Here is a 23,125-nt window from a genome sequence, read left to right as displayed (position 1 = left end):
GTACATCATTTATATCTTACTCCTTGCAAACATCATGCAATGGTGCTGGCCGAGTTCCTCTACTGTCACTTTCATACATGGTTAGCATTAGCCCTTGGGACTTTTACAAATACATTATGATCTAAGAGCGCCCTCCAGAGCGTACCTTCTGGTCTGCAGTTTTCAGTTTTCTATCCCTTGTCATACTAATTAGCTTTCCCCTTTTGTCATGAACCTTCCCCTTCCAGGATTTTCTCTTTCTTATTTCCTGCAGGGGTTATTCTGCTTAGTGTTAGCAGTGGTAAAAGCTTTGATAGCCTCCTGCTGGAAATCTCTGTGTTGCCTTTCATTTACTATTAGGAAATCGTATTCTTGTAATTTAACCTTTCTTGAGCACTCCACAACAAGGATTAACAGGTCATCTGACTCAAAAATTGGAAAGGGGCTCTGTTTGGTGCTGCTTGTTCAAAGCTGGCTACCTGGCTATCAGTGGAAAGATATCCCTGTTGAGAAGGTAAGAGTAAAGCAGATAAAAAGAGGATTAATAGGGAGGTAAGTAGAAATGCGGATTAAAAGGTGAAAGTGGGCTAACTTTCTTCTAAGGCTGAAAGGTTATTCATCATTTTTTTGGAATGGAGAAGGTTTATAATTTTTTAAATTATTATATGGTGTATTTTTCATAACTCTCCTGCCTGATCTTCCTTGAAATTACTGTCATTTATTAAAATGAATGCTTTCAGAAAGAACAATTTTCCCCTTTGACAGACTTCCTGTATGACTTGGGATGTACAAAAACCCAGTAACATGCTGGCTACGAAATTGCTGTACTATCATTGGTTTTATAATTACACAAGACAATATAATTACAATAACTCATGGCCTTGAGACTGCTCATTGTGAGGTCAAGCCGCATACGTGAGAATATTACTGTGCACACCAATACTCAAGTTACATCATTATCTTGCACACATGATTTTGCTTTCTTTTTATTTTCTTTTACTACAAGATTCCCTCAAGTAGTGTGACTAGTTTTTGAGCACATCGAGAGAATATACCATTTTCTCTTTTCATATTCTGTTTCCTTTTCCGGTGTCCTTTTGGTGGCTACTGAAAGCACCGTGATGTTCCAACAATGATGGATGGATTTAAAGCCAGAAGTCTGTATGACCATCAACATCAAGTGACTCTGTGAGAACCCTAACTACAAAGAGGACTATTTCATTTATGTTAGGTAGAATGCCCAGAGAGGCCTGGGTGGTCCCGTGGCCTGGAACCCCTGCAGATTTTTTTTTTCCTCAAGCTGTCTGGAGTTTTTTTTTTTTTTTTTCTGTCCACAATGGCCATCGGACCTTAATCCTTTTCTATGTTAAATAATGTTGCCTTATTTTCATTTTTTTATTTTGTCTTTTATTTTCTTTTTCTATATTATGTAAAGCACTTTGAGCTACTTTTTGTATGAAAATGTGCTATATAAATAAATGTTGTTGATATACATTTATTCTGATGCACATATAGAAATATATTCCTACTTAATCTGTACATCTTGTCAGTCATTTAAAAATTGTTAAGAGTTGAGTAAAGACACAGTTACTAATGAATTACGAAAAGAATACATATGTTGTAGCCTGAAAGAAATACTCAAAGTTTTGTTTTTGATCATTTTTCACAAATGTTTCATTCATCTATTTTGGAATCCATCTATCCATCCACCATCAAAGCTGCTTAATCTTCTTCACCACCACATGCCCATCTAAGCAGTACTTGGTACTCTTGTGATTTTAAATTTACTAGACTAAAAATAAATTTCTGTTTTATGCTTTAATGCTCTATTCTGAAGCATTATGACTTTTTTTTTAGTTTTTGTTTTGACAGAGATGTCATATCGGTGTCACATCTCTTGCCTTCAGGTATCACCATTTTCATGTTCCTTTCTTTAACCACGCAGATATTATTGTTGGTAACAACATATCATTGTCATTAGCGTCATCCCAACATCAGGTACTGTTTTCATCATGGGATTCCTAATTAAATGCGGAACACATATATCATTATATACATCATCAACAATATCTATCTTTTTTTCCCTAAATCTCTGTCACTTTCCTTCTAGCATCTAAGATATCTAAAAGGCACTAGAAAGAAGGCTTTAGTGTGAGGACCTTTGCCTGGCTGTCTAAACTCTGATTTTTATCTCTTATTCTGATTTAATTGCTTAAAACTGAACGTTTCTACCAAGAAGAACCTACATTTTCCAGATCATATTTCTGATTAGTTTGTTTTAGCTAATTTCTTCATTTCTTTGTTGACTGGCTCTAACCTTTACTTTCAATTTCCATATTTTGTTATTGCTCTGCAGTGTGTGAACGCTCATACATACAAACACTGAATTCATATTAGGCCAATTTTGAGAAACTCATTAGCCTAATATGTACATCTATTGGATATGAGAGGTAAAACTGGAGCATCTAGAGAAAAACCCATGCATACGTGGGGAGAACATGCTAACTCAACATAGGCAGCGCCTGTGTGGGCACTCAAAGCCAGACACTGTGAGGCAGCAGTGCAGACCACTGTACCATCATCAAGACCTGTTGACTCCCCTATGATTTTAATTAATGTAAATGTGGCTCCATGCACTGGTTTTATTAGCTGCTGTTCTGCATGGTTAGTAAAGGTTATCAAAAACAATATTTCACCAAGGCAATGCCTTATATTTTACTACTGACATTTAACATTTGATGAAAACCTATATAATTCAATTTTAACCAAAATCTTATATGGAAATGACCTTTTGCTTTTCCAAAACCAAACAGTGTCTTTTTATAGTGAACATCATCCCAAGGCATGTTGTAAATATAAAGATATGACACAATCAAATACCTATATTTTTTGCAGTTGGCATACAGATATGCTAAGTAACTTGCTCAGTATTACAAAATCAGGCAGATTCGAACTGGTTAGTTTATGGTTAATGGTCTGTTACCTTAGCCTCTATGCCTCTTTGCATCCAAAACAGTTGCTTAATTGAATTTTGTCACAAGGTCAGACTATAACTTCATTTAAGTTTTATAAAATTAATATTGAATATCTCACAGTACTTGTTACAGGTCGTGGCCTCTTGCTGAGACACCGGGGGCTGTCATTTGCATTGATATCATCGCCTCTGTAGATCCAGGCGGTGGAATGGAAGGTTTCTGAATAAAATCCTTTTTCTTCGTTGTCTCTCAAACCAAGGTCTATGGAGCGAGTGTCTTCTGAATTTACTGCAAAAATAATTCAGTGTAATGTTGTGGCAAACTACATTAACATTTAGCTTGTTACCAATTGATAAAGAAAAATACAGCATATTTATTTTGCCCATTTGCCATTTTTGAATTTTTTTTCTTAAAAGGTTTTTTCTTTTTAAATCTCCATTTTCATTTCATACCATGCATCTATATCTTCTGGAAAAAGCTGGAGACAAATAATGTCCAATCTATCTATCTATCTATCTATCTATCTATCTATCTATCTATCTATCTATCTATCTATCTATCTATCTATCTATCTATCTATCTATCTATCTATCTAATTCACTTGACGGGTATTTATGCATTCTTTTCCTTCATTGTTTTCTAAAGTATCCATTGCTTCAGTTAAACTGTCTGTTTTTATTCTTTCTTTGCTACTATGTTGGTATTTTCATTGCCCTCTTCCTTATTGCTTTCGTATTTGCAATATCAGACCATATCTGACAAATTATGCACCACAACTTCTGGTTCAGGCTTTGGTCTTGTCTGGATCATGCTGATGGGCCACCTGAAGTGCTCCTGGGTGCAGCACAAAAGGGACCACCTCACAGCCAGAGTTGGGAGAAGGAGGACGAAGCTTGCTGGAGGAGGAGTGGATGGCGGAAGAAGACAGAGAGGGGAAGAGTAGAAGAGAAGTGCTGCGTGCTGCTTTATTTGTGCTTGGTACTTTACTGTACTGTACTTTTATGGGAAACGGTTTGATAAAAGGTGTGTTGTGCTGGACTTGTGTCCATGTCTGTCTGAGTTGGGTTTAGGTAGTGGGAGCACCCCTTGGTGTCCATATCACTCTGATATGCTGATTAACAGTGTCTTGTGATGCGTGGCTTCAAATCTCAATCCAGACTCTCAGTCCATCAAGCTCAAATAAAGTAGCACACAGCACTTCTCTTCTACTCTTCCCCTCTCTGTCTTCTTCCGCCATCCACTCCTCCTCCAGCAAGCTTCGGACTCCTTCTCCCAACTCTGGCTGTGAGGTGGTCCCTTTTGTGCTGCACCCAGGAGCACTTCAGGTGGCCCATTAGCATGATCCAGAAGCCCAATGGAAGCCCGATGTAGTGGGACTCTGCAGTCCCTGCAACAGCCCCTGGCACCACCCATGGAACTTAACAGGGCTGTGCCAAACTCCAAATCCCATGAAGCCCTGAGGGAATTTGATGCACTGCTACAGCCCAGGGGGACTGCCATCTAGCGCTCCGGTGGAGGTAGTGCTCTGTGCATGTCTGCTGTCTTTGTCCTTCCATTTTGAAGGCGTCCTACTAGGAAGGGGCCTCAACTGTATGTCACAATGGTCAAGAAGGAGCATAGGACCTCACAAGTGTCTCCATATACTGTATCTAGGTGTTGACCCATTGACTACTCTATAGGTAAGCACCAAGGATTTAAACTTAATATGTGCTGCTACAGGAAGCCAATGTAGTGATCTGAAAAGAGGATTGACACATATCTGCCTTGACTGGTTGAACACCAGACGTGTAGCTACATTTTGAATCATCTGTGACAGCTTGGTGACTCCTGCCAGCAGTGAGCTGAGGTAGTCCAGACGTGACAAGACCAAAGCCTGAACCAGAAGTTGTGGTGCATAATTTGTCAGATATGTTCTGATATTAGGCTACTGGGATTCTTTCTTCTGTACTTTAACAAATTTCACTTGCTGACTCCAAATCTGAAAACCGTTTTCATCCAGCACGTCCCATATTTTAGTTATGATGTTCAAGGTCTTGAACAACTAGGGTGACTGGACAGTAAAGGCGATGCATTTCAGCATTTAAAAAATAAGTTTGGTCTCATGAAAAGTGAAGCCAAAATTAAGGAAGGTGTTTTTGTTGGCCCTGAAATCTGTGAACTGGTGTTTGATAATGAGTTCAAAAAGAAACTGAATCCAATTGAATCAGCGCCTTCATTCGAGCAGGTTGTCCAGAATTTTCTTGACAGTCACGGAGCAGAGAATTATACTGAGCTTATGGAGAATATACTGAATTTATATTATCTTACATGAGCCAGAATATCACTGAAGATGCCTTTTTTACATTCTTATCTCAACTTTTTTCCACCAAATCTTAGCAACGTCAGAGATGAGCACGGGGAAAGATTTCATCAAGATATTAAGGTGATGGTAAACTGATATCGGGAAAAATTCACTCTGAGCATGATGGGTGACTACTATTGGTTCTTGCAACGAGAGATGGATGTGCAGTACAAGCACAAAAGCGAGTGCCTCCAACATTGTTGGGCAGGCTGACCTCACTTTTATATTGAGGTAAATTGACATAAATATGCTTTAATGTGTCTCTGGTATCATCTTCTGGTTTGTTTTCAGAATAAACACATCAAAACAATTTTGGTGGAACAGATTCCAACCTCCAGATATCAAGTTGATATATTATATTGACATTCAAAAGTGTCAAAATGGCAATGATGTGTATTTCAAAAACCTGACATGCTAGCTTAATTCCGATTTCATATATAAGATCAGTGTAAAAAACTTAAAAAAAGAGATGCTCTTAAGTTCCCAGAAGCAAACAAAAAATATTTTTTTGTAGACCAGTGTTACTATTCATTTTCATAGTCTTCCAAAATTATAATTTTACGTGGATAAAGAATAACAGATTAACACATTATTAAATACAATGCATCAAGTAAAACGTCTGAATTTAGAAAATATTTGATCACTTTGGTGTTCCTACAATATGCAAGGGAGTCACAACTCCACTTACTTAGCTGAAGTGTAACATTTTATATTTTTAAACAATAGGGCCTTTTCACATTTGAAAAGTTTTGAAATTTGCTTGAAAGTAGATTTGCCTGTTTTTGCAGAAAAAAAATAATCTACTGGTACAGACTCACATTCACCTTGAATGAACATTTATGTTTTTTATCTATATATATATGAGATACAGTATCTGCCAAACAATACAAAGAATACATTATTGGGGCTCATCTGGTGTATGCACTTTTGTATCCCCTTGTTACCTGGTAGGTAACCACCTAATAATCACATTGTGATTCAGATTTTAAAAAGGATGTAATACTCTTCACCCTGCCCAAAAAACAAAACAATCACTGTGGCACAGCATCAGAGGAATCACCTCGGGCGCTGACATCCAAGGTTCAATCCCTGTAAGGGGCTGCAAAAGTGCATACACCTGACAAGCCCAATAAGGGTGAAATGTGTTGTGTACTCTTTGTATTGTTTGGCAGATACTGTATCATGTATCTATAAGCTGCTTGTCGCAACTGAGAGGATGTGGTGGATGCAAAGTTGACTCACTTACTTACTCACTCATTAACAAAAATGTTATTTCCTGTTAAGTTAAAAAGCTGAAATTTGGCCAGATTGTACATCTCAGACAGCAGGTGTCTGCTAAGAAAGGCCATTTTAAGATACCAATATTTAGAGGTAAAATATTCTACCACAGAAAAGCTAAAAAACAGTGAAATATCAAAAATGAATTGGCAAATTTGATTGAAATTTGGTGGCATTATAGAAAAATGCCAATGATTTTTTTTTGTTGATATTTGTTAATATTATTCTAATATACATACTCTATGCACTTAAAGGTGGCTTTATGCAAAAGGAGGATGCAGCAAAATGGATTGACAGCACCACTAACCAACAGGGTGGATGAATGACTAAAGAAGAGGCAGTTCTCTGGACAAGAAAAGATGGAAAGATGTGATCACATTTGCTGTGTACAGTGAAGTGTGAAATGGAAAGAGAATATTTGGCGAAGTTCATGGAAGATGTGAAGCTCAGTGGTTAGCAAGTGTACTATAGATCTTGAATGCCCATGCCAGTCACTGTGGCTGTGAGCGGAGGTGTTGCTTTGCTAAATACAAAAAGAGAGGGAAAGAATAGTAGTGGCAAAATTGGTGTCCTCAGATCCAAGACAAGGGGCACAGATGGTGTAAGTTTAAATTTGAAGGGTCCCTCACGAACTATTCCATTGTGATATACATTTGCATCTATGGACTTTGAAAGGAGAACCCTACCACACATTACAAAACTGTTTACATTGTCTTGCTTATGTCTGCTAACTTTGAGTGCGGATGCCCCCCTTCACTGAAATTCTTTACATATACATTTGCACGATCACTTCTGCAGACTTTTAAGACTTCAGATGATTTAAGAAACTTCCAAAACAAAGTGCCAGAATTTATTTTCTTTAGCTTCAAGCACTAGAGAAAACAACCCCAAAAGCAAACCTTTAGTACATTGCATAGACTACCTAATGTGCAGCCTGTAAACATCATTGTTTTTGTAATAATTTAAAGTAAAACACAAACCAGTGTGAGCACTTTATTGTCTGCCAATGGCTATGGCAAAATAAATAAATAAAACCTTAAATACACAACTGATAAAAAAAAGGAAATTTTTGAGTGAACAACGTAAACAAGTGAAAATCGTAATATCTAATAATGACAATATAATCAAATGTTACATTATTACTACTAATTATCCATTTATATTCAAAAGAATAGTTTCCTGCAAAATTGTGTTTTACACTGACCATAGACAAAAGCCAAGTTACAAGGAAAGGGCAGGAATTAATCTAAAGCAGCAATGTTATCCTCATGTGTAATTGGATAAATTAGTATGAGTAGCAGGATTTGATCCCATAACCTCTGGATTTTGAAGTCCTGGGTCCAAAGCCTTAACTACTACACCACACTGCCTGCCAAAATATTAGCCTTTGGTAAAAAAAAAAAAGTATTGCATATAGAAAAGTACTTAGTGACAGTACTTCTGATAAACCTGACTAACAGATGGCACTGTAGCCCAGGCGCATTGTCTTATGAATTTTTCCTGGTTAAGGAGGATAACATGGCTAGTTTACGACTACAAACCACTACTATGGCTCTATTTCATTTACTTTTTCTTTCAGTTTGTCCCGCAAACTTTGAACCATGTTTGCTACAAGTACAACTGTGACTGAATTCTCTAATAAAGCAGCTGGGTTGCTATGCCTTACTTACCTGACTCCCTTTCCTCCGTTATGGTGCTTGTTATAGAACTCTCTCCAGTGGAACTCCAATGCTTACTCTCCTTAAAAAGCCTACGTCTCTTAGCCCACCGATCAGAGTCCTCCTTTTTGGCAGAATCTTTAGGTAGGCCATCTGTTTGTGCTGTATCAGTCATTAGCTTTGAATCCTGCAGGGCTGATTTTGAAAAGCTTATAGTTATTTATGTCAGTTACAAAATTCTCTTTTATTACATTTCTCAGTCACAATGCTCAATAATGTTCCAGTTACAATGCCACCATGCTTTATATATATATATATATATATATATATATATATATATATATATATATATATATATATATATATATATATATATATATCAGTTATCTTTTTCAATTGCATTATGTTGAAATCTTATTTAGAAAGAGAAAAATCATAGGTTTTAACAATTGTGACCTACAAATTAGCATCCCAGCTGGTGTGGACCCCACTCCCTTACCTGGCTAGGAGGCCTTCATAACGGAAGATTAGGGAGGGAATGACAATATCTCCTTTCTGTGTCAGAACCCAGAGGTGGAAGGACATTACGGTGGGTACAGCAGGCTAGCTAACAGCCACTGAGCAACACGTGAGATGGACTTAGAAACCAGGAAGCACAACACAGTGGGTAACTGTCTGCTGGTGAGCACCATTATGGATGCCTGTAGGTCAGCATAGGAGTTGTGGTCCCATGCGCCTGCCCTTTCAGGTTATTTGGACGCTGCCGGGGAAGTTGTTGGAAAGTGACAATACAAGGACCACTGTAGTCCTTCCTGACCTGGAAAAGCTTCCTGGAAGCAATTGATTAATTACTGGAAGTACTCCCGGGTCTGGAGTTAAAGAGAGACCTCCACTCAGCTCAGGGAACCAGAGCTGGAAGGAAGAAAACAACACTTGCCTGGAGGAGTAAAAGAGGGATTAGAAAATGAAGGAAGGAAGAATTCTATTGTTGTGACTGGGGAAACAAGATCTGTGGAAAGGTACTTTGGTTAATAAAAATCCATTTACTTGAACCTGGACTGTCTGTGTGTAGTTCTGTCTTGGGTTTTGGGGCTCAGTGGCACCCCCTACAGGCCACACAATGCAATGGAAAGTAATGTTGGGTACTTTTAATCTATATATATAAGTCAATGTGTGTATGTATGTTCCAGCATCACTTCTGAACGGCTGGAGAGATTTTCATGAAAATTGGTACACATGTTCCTCATTGGTTGGCTAAAAATATTGTAGGGTGAAATCAGCCTTAAACTACCCCCTTCTGGGTAGGATGCGGGGTGATCTTGTGGTCTTGTATGCATGTTATCGTCCAGTTGACACTCGGAATGACCACTAGAGCACAAATTGGAGGTGATTGCCAGCATTCTTGTCAGCATTCATTCATATGAATCTATATGTATATAAAAGCCAAATACTACTGACTCACTCATCACAAAATCTCCTGAACCATGATTACTTGGGAGTTGAAATTTGGCATGTAGGCTACCCTTGGCCCATAGGTGCTCGCTAAGAAACGGTTTTAAAAATTTCTTGGTCCAAGCGCGTTCTGTCTGTATGTCTATCCGCTTTATGTCTGTCCACTTTTCACAAGACAATTACTTAACGGATTTAGACCTGGTTGTTTTCTATAATTTGCTTGAACTTTCCGGTTGATTTTGTGACTTCTCTCATCATGCTAAGTACCATAGTTCACTTGTATTTATAGTACCTAAATATTTATGTAAATCCAACAGAGTGGCTGTTGGCCGAGAGCAGGGAGGCAGGGCCTTCCTCATTCCCTTGCCAACTTGTTCAAGTTAGTCTACGTTTCACCATGTGTTGCAGTGCACCTTGAATCCGCTTAGCTAGCGATGCCTGTTTGTTCAACAGACATTATCATCTACAGATTGTTAAGGAGTAACGTTTGACGTTTTTGAGAGAGAGATCAGAGCTAATAGTGTTTTACAGGGTAGCTGCTGATTGCCAGAGATATCACGAGCATGTTCTTTTCTCCCCACGTGGGGAACACTTTCCCATCAGAGCTGAACACAATCAGATACAGTGCCAACGTCTATTGATTTTTTAAGTTTGTCCTGTTTCATTAAGTCAATGTGTGTGTGTGTATATGTATGAATGTTCCATCAACACTTCCAACGGTTGGAGCGATTTTCATGACACTTGGTACACCTGTTTCTCATTGATTGACTTAAAATACTGTAGGGTGAAATCAACCCTAACCCACCCCCTTCTGGGTAGGGTGGGAGGTAATCTTGTGGTTATGTATGCATGTTATCCAGTTGACACTCAGAATGACCACCAGAGGGCGAACTGGAGGTGACTGCCAGCGTTCTTTATGTTTAAGCACCACCGCACCCCTGTTGCTTTTGAAATTAAATAGAGTTGGCTGGTTCTGTGTGTCAACTAAATGATAACATACATATAAGAATGCAAAACAAACACATTAGTGAGTCTTCATTGTTAATTTATTTTGATTTTTAAAGTTGTGTTTTTTTTTAAATTACATTTTTCTCAAACAATTACAAAAAAAAACAAAACTTTATTTTCCTCCTGGGCGCCAGATATTTCAGCTAGTATAATACATATTAGGCAAAAATGTAAACATCAAAAAATCTGTGCTAAATAAGACTTACATCTTGTGTCATATTCCTGTCCAACCACATTCTGAAGTAGAAAGTCAACTTCATCCTTCCCTTGAAACAGTGGATCCGAGATGGGACAATAGGTTTCATTGTCAGCACACTCAGTTTTTGTTACCTGATTACTTGCTGAATTTTCTACTGAAGGTGTGTCATCATTTTCTTTTCTGTCACTTTCCAAAATAATCTTCTCCAGCTCTTCAGTATTTTCACTAATTTGCTCTTCTTCATTGTTTTTATTGCAAGCACTCACAACAATTTTCTGCTGGATTTCTTGAAGATCGTGGTTCTCATTCTTCTTCCCAGTGAAAGTGCAAGTGTCATGAGAAGGAGGGGCTGCATTGAAGGATTCTTCTTCTTGACTTGGCTCTTCTGTTTCAACTACATTTAATATCGATGACAATGGATGTGCGTCATAAATTCTTGTAAAGCTGTCATTTTGAAATAATATTCTCTGCTCTAAGTCTCCAACAATAACTGTTACCACAGAGCTTCTTCTATTTGGTATGCATGGATCAGGGGTGGTGGTCTCATGGACATGTATGTGAGCATTTTGTTCAGATTGCTCATGTCCGTTTAGCTGTTCAGATAATGAAGAACTGCTATGGACTTTCTCATCAAAATGATTATGGAAAGCTGACGAAGGTGAAATCTGACCATGCCAATCTGTGTTTGTGATGCTCCTTTCCAAGGATATCTCATTGGCATCTTCATCATTTAGGATGTGCTCATCAAACCCACTCTCCATAAACTCAAGATGTTGCAAACACTCAAGTTGATGGCTTTCTGGACAAGAAGATTCATTAACTACTGTCACATCTCCATCATTCTGTGAGCTTAATGTTATGTTAAATGATTCATTTGCTTTACAGGCTTCATCACATTGTGCATTGTTGGTGTTGTCCACTGATTGTGAAGTGCAGAAGGCATGATTGCTTTCAACCAGAGTGTTTGCAAAGGGATCATGCTCAGTGCAATTCTCTAAAGCATTACACATACACTCACACTGCTCCTCATTATAGTCTTCCTTTGGATCACTTGAAGGGATCTTTAAAAAAAAAGAAGGAACAGTGTCAGATGAAAAAGATTCTCTATAAGGTAGGAGTTCCCTGCTAATTTTTGAAGGAATGTCTGCGGAGTTAGGAAATGTTTGTCTTCTTTGACTTCTTTTCTCTAAATATAAGGCGGGATTAGATATGGTTTCCATCGTTACTATACTGTTATTGCGTAGTCGGGTCCTGCCATTGTGCTTGCTTATAAAATCTTTTGTGAAATTTTTTCTGCTAACTGGAACTTTATGGTCCATAAGTATTGGATCATAAAAATCACATTCTGATGAATATTCAGTGATGCTCATTGCGGTACTATTAATTTCACTTTGCAAAGATGAATACCGTCTAGTTTCAGTAAAGTGCATCCTGCTGTCAGAAAGCGCTGGTTCGTACACATTTTCAGTACTCTTGTCATCTTTAATTTGACACATGCTTATCTCACGAGTGACATTTTGTACACATTTATCAGCAAAATCATCTGGAGGTGGAATGTCACCCAAATCAATATGCATTGTGCTTTCCCGTAACACATTGGTCACCTGCATATTGGACTGTGATAATGAGGAGAAACTATCAGACACATCAGTGACAGGGTAATCGACATCGCTGTAGCGTCGCCTTAGTCTTTGGTTACAAACATTGCATGCTTCATCTTTTGTTAAGTCTTCACAGCAGCTTTTGTAACAGTCTTTGTCCTCTTCAAACTTACTCAACATTTCACAATGTTCTTTGCATTTTTCATGAATGTTATTACCACCTGACTGGAAGAAATGTCTCTTCTGTCCTTTATGTCTCTGGTTTAAGTCGGCAGATTGCCTATTTATGTTTAACAAGTTATGATTTTCTGGGTTTTCATTGTCAGGGAAGGATGGTTGATCCCATTTTTTGTATAAGGGATAAAAAGTCTCTTTTCTTACACCTTCCTGGGTTTTGAATGTAAATGTAGCTTGGATAGTTGGGTCACTCACATTCTGTAGCCCCTTGATTTCTACTTTCATGCCAGAAACCGAACATTTGACTATAGGTGCATTAACTGAAATTGTCATCTCTACTGGTTCATTATCTGTGTGCTGCTGATAGTGCCTGACTATTATTTTTCCTAGAGCTGACATTTCTTGATCATTTATATTCATGGTTGCGGTGATGTTCATTCCTTTGTCACTTCTGTCGGCAGGCGGTGGGTTTTTATCTTTGTTCCTGGTCCGGCATTCGGATTCAATTGTGTCTTGACTGCTTCTTTTACTTCCATTATGAAAGGGATGCTCATTCTTTCCAATTTCATTAGACTTTAGAGGGTCTTCTCTGTGTGATATGTCTGCAGTGCCTTTTTCAGATGAATTGGTGTCATTTTCATATTCAGAGGTTTTATTAATGGCATCGTTATTGTGGCATTGAAACGCAAACGTAGAGTGGCTCCCTGAAAGAAACAGAAGGATATCAAATGAAGCCTCCAAATCATTTACTAAAACCACCAAAGTAATTATTTTCAACAGAATAGGCACATTAATTAGAAAATGTGGTTGTGCCTTCCCTTTTAGGCTTTTAACCTAGTCTTAATGTGAAGCTAAACTTTTGTCATTATACTACTGAATTTTAAAATTGCTAATCTTAACATACAAGCTTTTATCCTTTTCTTTTTGATGTATTGTTTCTTGCAGTTTTTTTCTCTTTGCTGCAAATCAATGATGTATCAAGTTTATTATCACTGTACATGTTATTCATTGTTAATCCTGCTTTACAATTTTGATCATCAAGGCCATCATTATTAAAGGTATAACCTGAAATAAAGACCGACATACTGGTTAAAGTGAAGCAAAATTCAGTTAAATTTATTCCTGAATGGTACTTTTTCATTTACAAGCACAATGCCCTATATGCAGTTACATTTAAAATACAAAATACAAGTGTAATTTTAAAAAACACTCCATTGTGTTGGAAAACAATTTTTAAAAACATAAAAATTCCTCCAGAAATTCTAATTACCAACACATCCGATATAAAGTTAACCACAGAGTTTATCATTACCTTAGAAAACTGACCTTTAAGTATTTTGACACTCTTGATATCTTTCTGCTGTGAAACATTCTGACCTGTCATTGTTTACACATGTCTTAAACAACTATTATCATACACTGATAATTTCTGTATTATCTATATCTATTATTTATTTATTATATTACATATCTATTGACTATATTTATGTAATTAGATTGCAAATACCATACATTGCATCAATGTTCATATTGCTTACTACACGTCAATATTGCTGCTACTTCTTTGTCTTGTCTTTGCACAATGTCTTGTCTTATTTGTGTTTTACTTTAAAATTTTAATTTTTATTCTATTTTTAATTTATTATTTGCACTTCATGTTGTTACACTGTGGACCCTGAGCTTCGCAATTTCGTCTATCTCTATACTTGTATATGGTTGAGATGACAATAAAGTTTGCTTTGATATCTTTGATTGATGGGTTTAGCGCCTGTTCCACTCAGTCACCAGTGTTCCCTTAATGCACCGGGCACTTCACTTCACACATTCTGGGAATGTCTAACTGTTGCTGTTCTTTGGGCTTGAGTTGCTTTTGCACTCTCCTCCATTATATCTGTCTCTATTCCTTGCTTTCCTATTACACTACTCCTTTTAGATTTCTTTACTCTTTCTCTCTCTGTTCATAACTAGTGCATTGTTTCAATAGTTACAGTGGCAGCTACTGTTCTTATAGCTTCCCAATGGCAGAACCCTGACCTTGTTACTTTGTCTGTCTAGGGGATCCTCTGTTTACAACCTTGTTCTGTTCGAACTGTCAGCCACATGGATCAATGATGTACCAGCTCAAACTATCAGCAAGTGGAAAGGCAATATTTCCATGATTATGTCATAGATAACAATGACCCCATAATTCAACCTGATTTGAAAAATTTTGAATATTTCTTGCTCAGCCGGATTTTTAGGTCTCTGGGACTTCAGTGACCAGTGTGTTATACTAATTTAAATTTTACTCTGTTCTCTTTTGTATTGCTCCAAGGTGGAGTGGTGTGGGCACATGGGGGAGAGGGTGGGCTCAAATTTATATATAAAATATTTTTTACATTATTATTCTCTTCCAATTTTTTGAGATCACATAAAAAATTGTTTAAAAAGTCTGCCTGAATTATTATTTATATTACATTCTAAAGTCATCATAAAGGTTTACTTCATACTGGATACACTCCATTGAGTAGGAAAGCAGTATTTCAGTTTGAAGTGTAATAAGCCTAGGGATGGGAATTGATAAGATTTTCACGATTCCGATTCCATTTTCGATTCTGTTGAACAATTCTATCCTTTATCGATTCTCTTATCGATTCTTATTTTTAAAAAAGGAGAACACATATCTTATCTTTGAACAAGATAGAAATTTAGGAGTAGTATGACCTTACAAACCCAACAGTGAGATCTTAAGAGATCCACACCCTACAGCTCCTCAATGGGGTGCCACGGGATCCCCAGAAAAAAATTTGTAAATGTAAAATAATAATAAAATAAATATTCTTCTGTAGCAATAACAAAGTATAACATAAATTATTCTGTGGCAATTACACAAGAATGTCCAGTAACATTTACACTCTCCTTTTTAAAAGTATATGAGCTGAGCACTCAAAAATAAAACTACATCAGCCAGCAACAAATACAATCAACTCAAGTCCAATGGAACTGTGCACTGTGCGATTCTGCAACCATCAACTATGGAGAATTAACAATTCTTTTGCAGAAATATAAGTATACTGTATCTGCTTTTTTCAGGAAGGATACGTGATCTTTCTGGACTTATGGTCTCTCCAGCTGTGGAGAACACCCTCTCAGACGGGGTGGAGGATGCCTGCACACACTCTGTGAAAGGAGAAGATACCGGTAGACTGCAGCGAGAACTGCCAGCATCTGAGCCAGCCAGACTCTGTCTGTCTCTCTCGTCATGGTCATCTAAATGCAATGCACAGTAATAGCAGGTTTTGCAATAAGGCAAATCGCGCTAACATAATATGCAATGTTAGTTGATTAGTTACCTGCCGTATTAACGAGAGAGAACGTGTAAACATTACCGCTGCTGCTGAGTTGAGATTCAGTAGTCAGGAGCGGATCAAAAACACAACATTCATTTAAGGTTATCGGGTGTTTTGTGAGGAAATGCTTTTGCATATTTATAGTGTTTCCTCCCTTTGATGAAATATCTACTTTGCAAGTATTGCAAGTTGCCCTGTTGTCATCCTTTCTCGTAAAGTATAACCAAACTTTTGAGCATTTGTGCCGCTTAGGCGCCATGTTTCCTGCTGGGTAAATGACGCTACGCAACGTGGTGACGTCATTCAAGGCAACTGGAATCGATAGGGGAATCGTTTGCAAAAATGGCAAAAAATTCCAAGGAATTGAAACAGTGGGAACCGGTTCTCAACAAGAACCAGTTTTCGATTCCCATCCCTAAATAAGCCACATTCCCACATCACATCGCTTGTTTTCCAGCCTCAGATTCAGGACTGGATGTTAATGGTTTGTTCCACTACCTAATATTTAATCTTTTTGTAAGATTTTTACATAATCTTCACTCATTGTGACCAATAACCACCAGCATCTTCTGGGTTTCCGCTGCAGTGACGTTTAATCATATATACTATACCTCTAAACAGAACACTTTAGTCACTACAGATCAGGGCTGTCTTACCAGCATCATAGGCCCCCGGGCAAAGTAGGGTGCTGGGACACCTGTTTTGATAACAAAACAGAAACATACATAAGTATCAGAAACATCGTGGACCCCTATGCTGCTGAGGTCCTTGGCCAGTGCCCATACGTTAAGAGGACCCTGCCACTGATGCCAGAACTGTTTTGTTATACTCAAGGTTTTGATCTGTAATTCTTCTTCTTGTTTATCACAAAAAATGTCCTCAAACAAAAATCAGACTGCAATAGATGCAAACATGTTAAGGACTTTATATAAAAACAGTACAAATATACAAGAACGCAGTGAATAAAAACAATTTATACAAATATACACACAACTTTAAAAACACACATGACACACTATTGAAATGATTGTTTCTTAAACGTTTTTGTGCGACATAAAAATGGTAATGCAAGATAATGTCATGATAAAGGAAATATGCTGACTGAAGTCATGGCTGGATGTGCAAGCATGGTGATGTAGGTTGTGTGCCCCAAGGATCTTCTCACAAAGGGGACAGCATATACACAAAAAATGCCTAATAACATGAAAAGTGCAAGTTTTCAGTAACAGTACTGAATTCAGAGTAACCCGTTTTCCAGCACTCACCCCTACCCCATAAACCTATCCAATCAAATCTAAATAAAAAGCTTTCAAAAAAGAAATGAGTGGGTAGAACACGGTCAGAGCACATGTGTCATGGGTCACATTTTTTGAGATTGTACATTTGATGTGTTACTGCAGTGATTTCCAACCTTTTATCTTAGGCAGAACATTTTTTTTGTAACCAAAAAAATCCCCAGGCAATCCAATATTCTACTAACCACATCAATGTCATACATATGCTCAACTGTCCGGAAGGGCAGGACTACCAGCAGCTCAGAGATTGGCTTAGTGAGCTCTTTGGACACGTCTCCTAGCTGTTTGGTCCCTTTGTCTGCTCCTCTCTGCCTCACTCCACTGACCTGGGGTCAGAGGCACCTCATATGCCTACTATTATGAGACAGGCAGACACCTAAGCAGATGGACTCTAGCAACCAGAAGTGTCTGAAATGCTCTCTAAGTGCTTTGTCTGCACAAAATGGTGATAACAGTGCTGCTTTTATGTCAGCTTCTCCAGGTAGTCCTGTCCTTCTTGGACAGGTTTCAACCACCAGAGGAGTGTGTCCCTCCACTATTAGTCCCATGGCACACCAGCTCATTTAGTTTGTTACATTCATTTTTTAATACACTAATGAAGAAAAAAAGAAATGGGCATTTGACATAATATAAAATATAAGAGTTTCGCTTTGCTACTTCAATGTCTGTAACTGATTCATCATTGACATTTGTAATGTTCATAATGTGTGAGTACATGCGTGTCCCTAGTGGGTGTAATGAGGTGAGGGTGCCTTTTAAGGTTCATCACCCTGTGGCCATTGGGGGTCTTTATTCTGCCTTGAATGAATTTGACAACAGGGTCTGAAAGAAAAGAAAGGATACTGCTCACCAATCTGCTCTTTCCTCACTGGTGGCTACTTCAGATGTTACTGAAAAATGAAAACGTCTGTACACACTATTCTTGACATTAGTTGTGGGCGACTTGCATTGACCACTTCATCCTGAAAAAGTCCATTTGTCCCAGTATCCTGGAAATGCCCCCCATACGTTCAATAAGAAAACAATGTTACAGAATCTTTGCCAATTTACCAAATATGAATTTCATTCTAGAGGGAAATGAAAAACAAAAACCACACTAACAGAAGAAAACCATGCAGTCTATGAACCAAAGGACTCCTAATCAGCATTTAAACATCTGACCTAACTGATGTGCGGCAGGAAATGCCACACCCATTGCCGTATGTGTTTCACAGGGTATGATAAAACCTCATCTTATTCTAATCTTAACAGTGAATTTCTCTTTGAGAGTTTTAATTTCAATAGCTGATTTATTTTAATTATAAAAAATCTGATAATTGATTATTTTCCTCTATTTATGTGTTGTGACCTGAATTTTATATATTGTAGCTATGTGCACTGACCCAGAATTCTGAAAGAGTTACCATAATCAGAAGTGAGCAGGAGGAGTGCGTTTATTATAGGAAGCTATTAAAAGTGACTTAAGTATCAATACAATTACATTCAGGCTTAGGATGTAATCTTAAATGGTAATTCCCCAAATCATTCAAAGTAAGACACCAACTGCCTTTCTATTATATTGCTTAATTGAAAGTAAGCAATTGGCTATATAAAAAAAATCATTCATTAAAATAAAACAAAATACCAAATTATTTTTATGTCTCCTAGAAGAGCATCAAAACTGACTCCTTTTTAGAGGCCAGGAACAACCCCATTATTCCTATCAGATACTCTTCTTCATTGTTTCATTCAATGTGTTGTTTCACGTTTGTTGTAATCTATAATCTAACACATTTTTTTTTTTTTCCCTAAACTGCTTTTTTTTTTAATATTGTTAGATGATTTCCTAATACAGTACATTTTAAAAGAACTTGAAGTCCTTAAAGGAATATTTCACCCAAAACTGATATATTTTATGTTTCTTAACTCATATTGTTCTCTTGTTTTCATGCAGAATGGAGAGGAAAAGGTTTATGAAACAATAGAAGCTGATAGTGACCAATACTGTATAACGGAAAACAATATGAAAAATGCCCATGAAAAAAAGAAAAAAAAATCTCAAAACATGTACCTCTCTTCCTCATTCATTGGTCAAGAGTCTTGTCTTCAATTCAAAAAGTCATTTCCATGAGGCTTTAGGTTTTCTGTTTTTGATGCATGCGGATAATTCCGAGAAATATATTTAAAACAATTTTTTAACAAAATAAGCATGTGTTGTGCATGTTTTGAGCATACACCTGGACAACCGACGCGTGGACTATGCAGAATGTGGATCGGGAGACTTTTTTCCCTTTTCCCATGGATGTTTTTCACATTGCTTACCACTGAACAGCATTGGTCACTATTGGCTTCTGTTATATCATAAACTTTTTTTTTCTCTGTCCTGTGTGAAAAGATGAGATTAAACATTTTTCTCTGTGTTCATTATAAAGAAAATATCATTTTTGAATAGAATAGTCCTTTAATAACCAACCCCTTTAACAACCAATTAACTAGTTATTGACCATCTAAAACAATTATTTGCACACCTTCCCAGTCTTCAAAAAACAATGCGTTAAAGTGACTGATAAAAAAAAATGAAAATCTTGGTTTGCTGAACTGTAAATTTTACAATCACATTTCAATCGATTGAGAGGAAAGAAAAATGCACTCACATTTGGTGCTGCTGGAGCTTTTTCTCCTGCTGTGTCGTCTTTTTCTTCTACTCATTCTTGTTTATTTTTAATAGTCTTGTTGATTTTCAATCTGTGCTTAAAGAAAGACATATTTAAGTGTCAAATAAAAATGATTAGTTTATGCTTTTAGTTTTTGAATATACATTTCCTGAAATGTATTCTGACCATGCTTATATTATACTTTTTATACTTAACAATTTAATGGCACAAACAATAGGGTCCATGTGTAACAAAAATGTACAAAAAATACATACCACCACTTTCAGACCGCCTTTACTATTACAAGCTCATTGAGAACTCAAACCTAGGCAAGAATTCACCTTGGATGGAATGCCAATCCATGAAGTGAGACATTCACAAGGGGCAGACTTAGAGCTGTGAATTAGCCTGCAGTAACATGAGTGTCTTTTGGATGTGGATAGAAAACCAACATGAACATTAAGAGTTTTCTTTTTCTTTACTTTATACATATCTAGAATAGGAAACATCACAGGGAGAGTATGTTAGAGAATTGGAAGTCTATAGGTATCTACAACCTTACTGGTTAATGTCAGAACGAAAAATATGTCAGGGCATTTACACTGTTATGGTACAAGTGTTATGATCTGGTTTTGGTATTTTCTTCTGACTTTAATGTCACTTCTTTTCCATATTTCTTTTTACGGCTAAGCATTTTGTTATCTACTGAGTTCATTACTTCTGTTAGTTTTTTGGGATTCTGATGTTTTAAGGGTTGTAAAATATTTTGCCACTTTGTTGAGAATTCGGGCAATCCTGGTGTCCAACATGGTGTGAACAAAGTGGTTGAGTGGAGCGATAATAATGCTTTTAAGATTAACATTAAAAAAAAGAAGAGATTGTATTTGGATCACCATCTGACACTCACAAAGTGTTTATTGTTATCCATAATGAAAAAATGAAGCAGGTATGCTCATATAAATATTTGGATGTAATGAGAACCTGTTACCCAGGAAAGATCACATCGAATTTGTCTGCAAAAAGACAAAGCAAAGGATTTATTTATTTGCGGCAAGTAGACAGATTTGTTTGTTAATTTTTACTTATTTGATTATGAGTGTTATACAGCATTGTAACACTATACGGTTGTCCTGGCTCAGCAGGAAACAAATATTTGAGACAAACTGGGAGAAATTTGCAAAGTGACCAAAACCCAGATGTGAGGCAAAAAAGTGAAAAATCAGGCAAGACATGAAGATTAATTAGCAAAGAGAGAATCTTTTGTGATTTAAGGATTAATCCACAGATCAGATAAAGTTTGGTGCATCAATGACTTTTTATCCCATTGTGTGGAACAGCTTGCAGTCACAGCCCCAGAGACTACATCTCTAGAAATGGAGGTATAATGGTAGAAGTGTTCGTCAATTACCATAATGTCAACACTGCTCCACCAGAGAAGTACGGTATATGTTCAAAAACTGTTGGCCAACCCCTTGAGAAACTGTATGAATGAGCCTTTTCATTGTAACATTTTAAGCCTGGTAAATAACATTCTCTCTGATCCTAACCATTTCCTGAACAGTGAATATAACTTGTTACCATCAAATCAAACATATGGAGTTTCATGATTTAGTAGGGATGGACTGAGGAACTCCTTTGTGCAACAGTCAATCCTTAAACTAAATATGGAACTTAACTCCAGTTCAAATGTACATTAAATATTGTGTCTTGTGATTGTAAATGTCATGTAAATGTATTTTTTGTGTTAATTTGAGTTATTTGGGCAAAAAATTATTATTATCACAATGCAATTTTTTTTTTTTGCCTGGATGCCACCTATTGTGGTGTTTTGTTGTAGCGGTTGCTGTGCATGACATTAAGAATCATGCTATGCATGTCATGTGGAATCAAGGGTATAAAGGTCAGTTCCATACACTTTCTGGTATCTGAGATTAGATAACAATTTTTTCTGTTGCTCCCCCGAGTCTACTAAAGCTGCAACAACTTTATTATTGACACAAACTTCTATTGTAAGTAATTTCTTGAAGGCCATTTGTCTGCCTAGACTCGTTTTCCCAATACTGACGGAGTAATTTTTTTTCTTTAGACTCCCCACACAAACTTAATTCTCCCATATGTACTTTTCCATCTTTGCTTAGGAACACTATTATATCATACATATTGTTGTACACATCTGATGCTCAGTCTTTTGAATTTGTAGATCTTTAACCTTCCCCTGTAACTCCTTTATATTCTTGTGAACATGTCTCATCTCGCAGTCACTCATATTTTTTTGTTTTTGAGATTTTATGCTTGCCTGTGCAAGACAAGATTGCATGACTAGAAGCTGAAACATTATCAAAAACTAAGCCTAGATTCTTTAATGAAAAGTCTGTCATATCTTTCTCCGAAGTTGAGCGTTGTAAACAAAAATCAAAGTCAGAGAACAAAGTAACTATTCTCTTAAACCAGAAAGTGAAACAAAAAAGCGCATATCAAAGAGGAAATTTTGTTATCAAATCGAAGATTCCAGGAAGTGTATGGATCTAACTTTCATACCCTTGATCCAACATGACATGTGTACCATGACCCCATACACCAGCTATAGCAACCACTACAACAAAACTGCATAAAATGGCACCATCCATGAAAAAACAAAATGGGAGAAATTAACAGAAATTAACTCACTGGATACACGAACCTAACAAAACAAAAATAAATATCAAAAAGAAGTGAAAATAAAACTAGAGAAATTAATTAAGGAAGCAGATCATGAAAACATTTACCCTAGAATTATTAATTTGAGCTGTTCTCAGAGCTCATTGGCACGCCAACACCGGTGAGGTAACAGGCAGTGAATCTCCACAAAAGCTGTTCTTACAACAAAGAGTCATAGTTTAAGAGGGCACTTTTATTAGGGTGATAGAGGGCTGTGGTGAGTACGGATTTTTGTTTTAATCAATCCTTGACATTAACTGGACTACTTGCCAGTTTGTATTTTTATTGTGCCAATTCAGAAATGCACGACAGGGCTGATATACATTTCAAAGGAATTTAACAAGTTTGATTCACCTGTACTTTTATGTTTTTTTCATCATTTGCTGAGTAATGACTGCAAAAGCAGAAATAACAGTGAAGTAGCTGCTCCTGTCATTTGCACCTTTGTGTGCTCTTTTTTAACAACGCTGTTTGAAAATTGTCATACTGCCTTCTTGTAAAAC

At 37.0% G+C, this 23,125-nt stretch overlaps 1 protein-coding gene across 1 annotated transcript; it reads right to left on the bottom strand.

Annotated features, from left to right (window-relative positions):
* Nucleotides 1-10,868: 10,868 nt before the first annotated feature.
* On the bottom strand, nt 10,869-20,026 carry LOC120532030. The gene is made up of 2 exons (XM_039757944.1): nt 19,926-20,026; nt 10,869-13,372 (listed from the first exon to the last, which is right to left on the bottom strand). Exons 1-2 carry the CDS (start codon nt 19,978-19,980, stop codon nt 10,869-10,871), a joined length of 2,559 nt encoding a protein of 852 aa, XP_039613878.1. The 5' UTR covers nt 19,981-20,026.
* Between the last annotated feature and the right edge of the window lie 3,099 nt (nt 20,027-23,125).

The sequence above is a fragment of the Polypterus senegalus genome, chromosome 7 (genome assembly GCF_016835505.1).
Source record: "Polypterus senegalus isolate Bchr_013 chromosome 7, ASM1683550v1, whole genome shotgun sequence".
NCBI lineage: Eukaryota > Metazoa > Chordata > Cladistia > Polypteriformes > Polypteridae > Polypterus > Polypterus senegalus.
This window is presented reverse-complemented; position numbering and strand designations above follow the sequence as displayed.

What these genes read in the sequence shown, in the direction of transcription:
- LOC120532030 (XM_039757944.1), bottom strand. Translation starts at nt 19,980, where the DNA reads ATGAGTAGAAGAAAAAGACGACACAGCAGGAGAAAAAGCTCCAGCAGC. An exon ending in AAGCTCCAGCAGCACCAAAT is followed by an intron (nt 13,373 to 19,925) that starts GTGAGTGCATTT and finishes TGTTTCTTTCAG; the next exon opens with GGAGCCACTCTACGTTTGCG.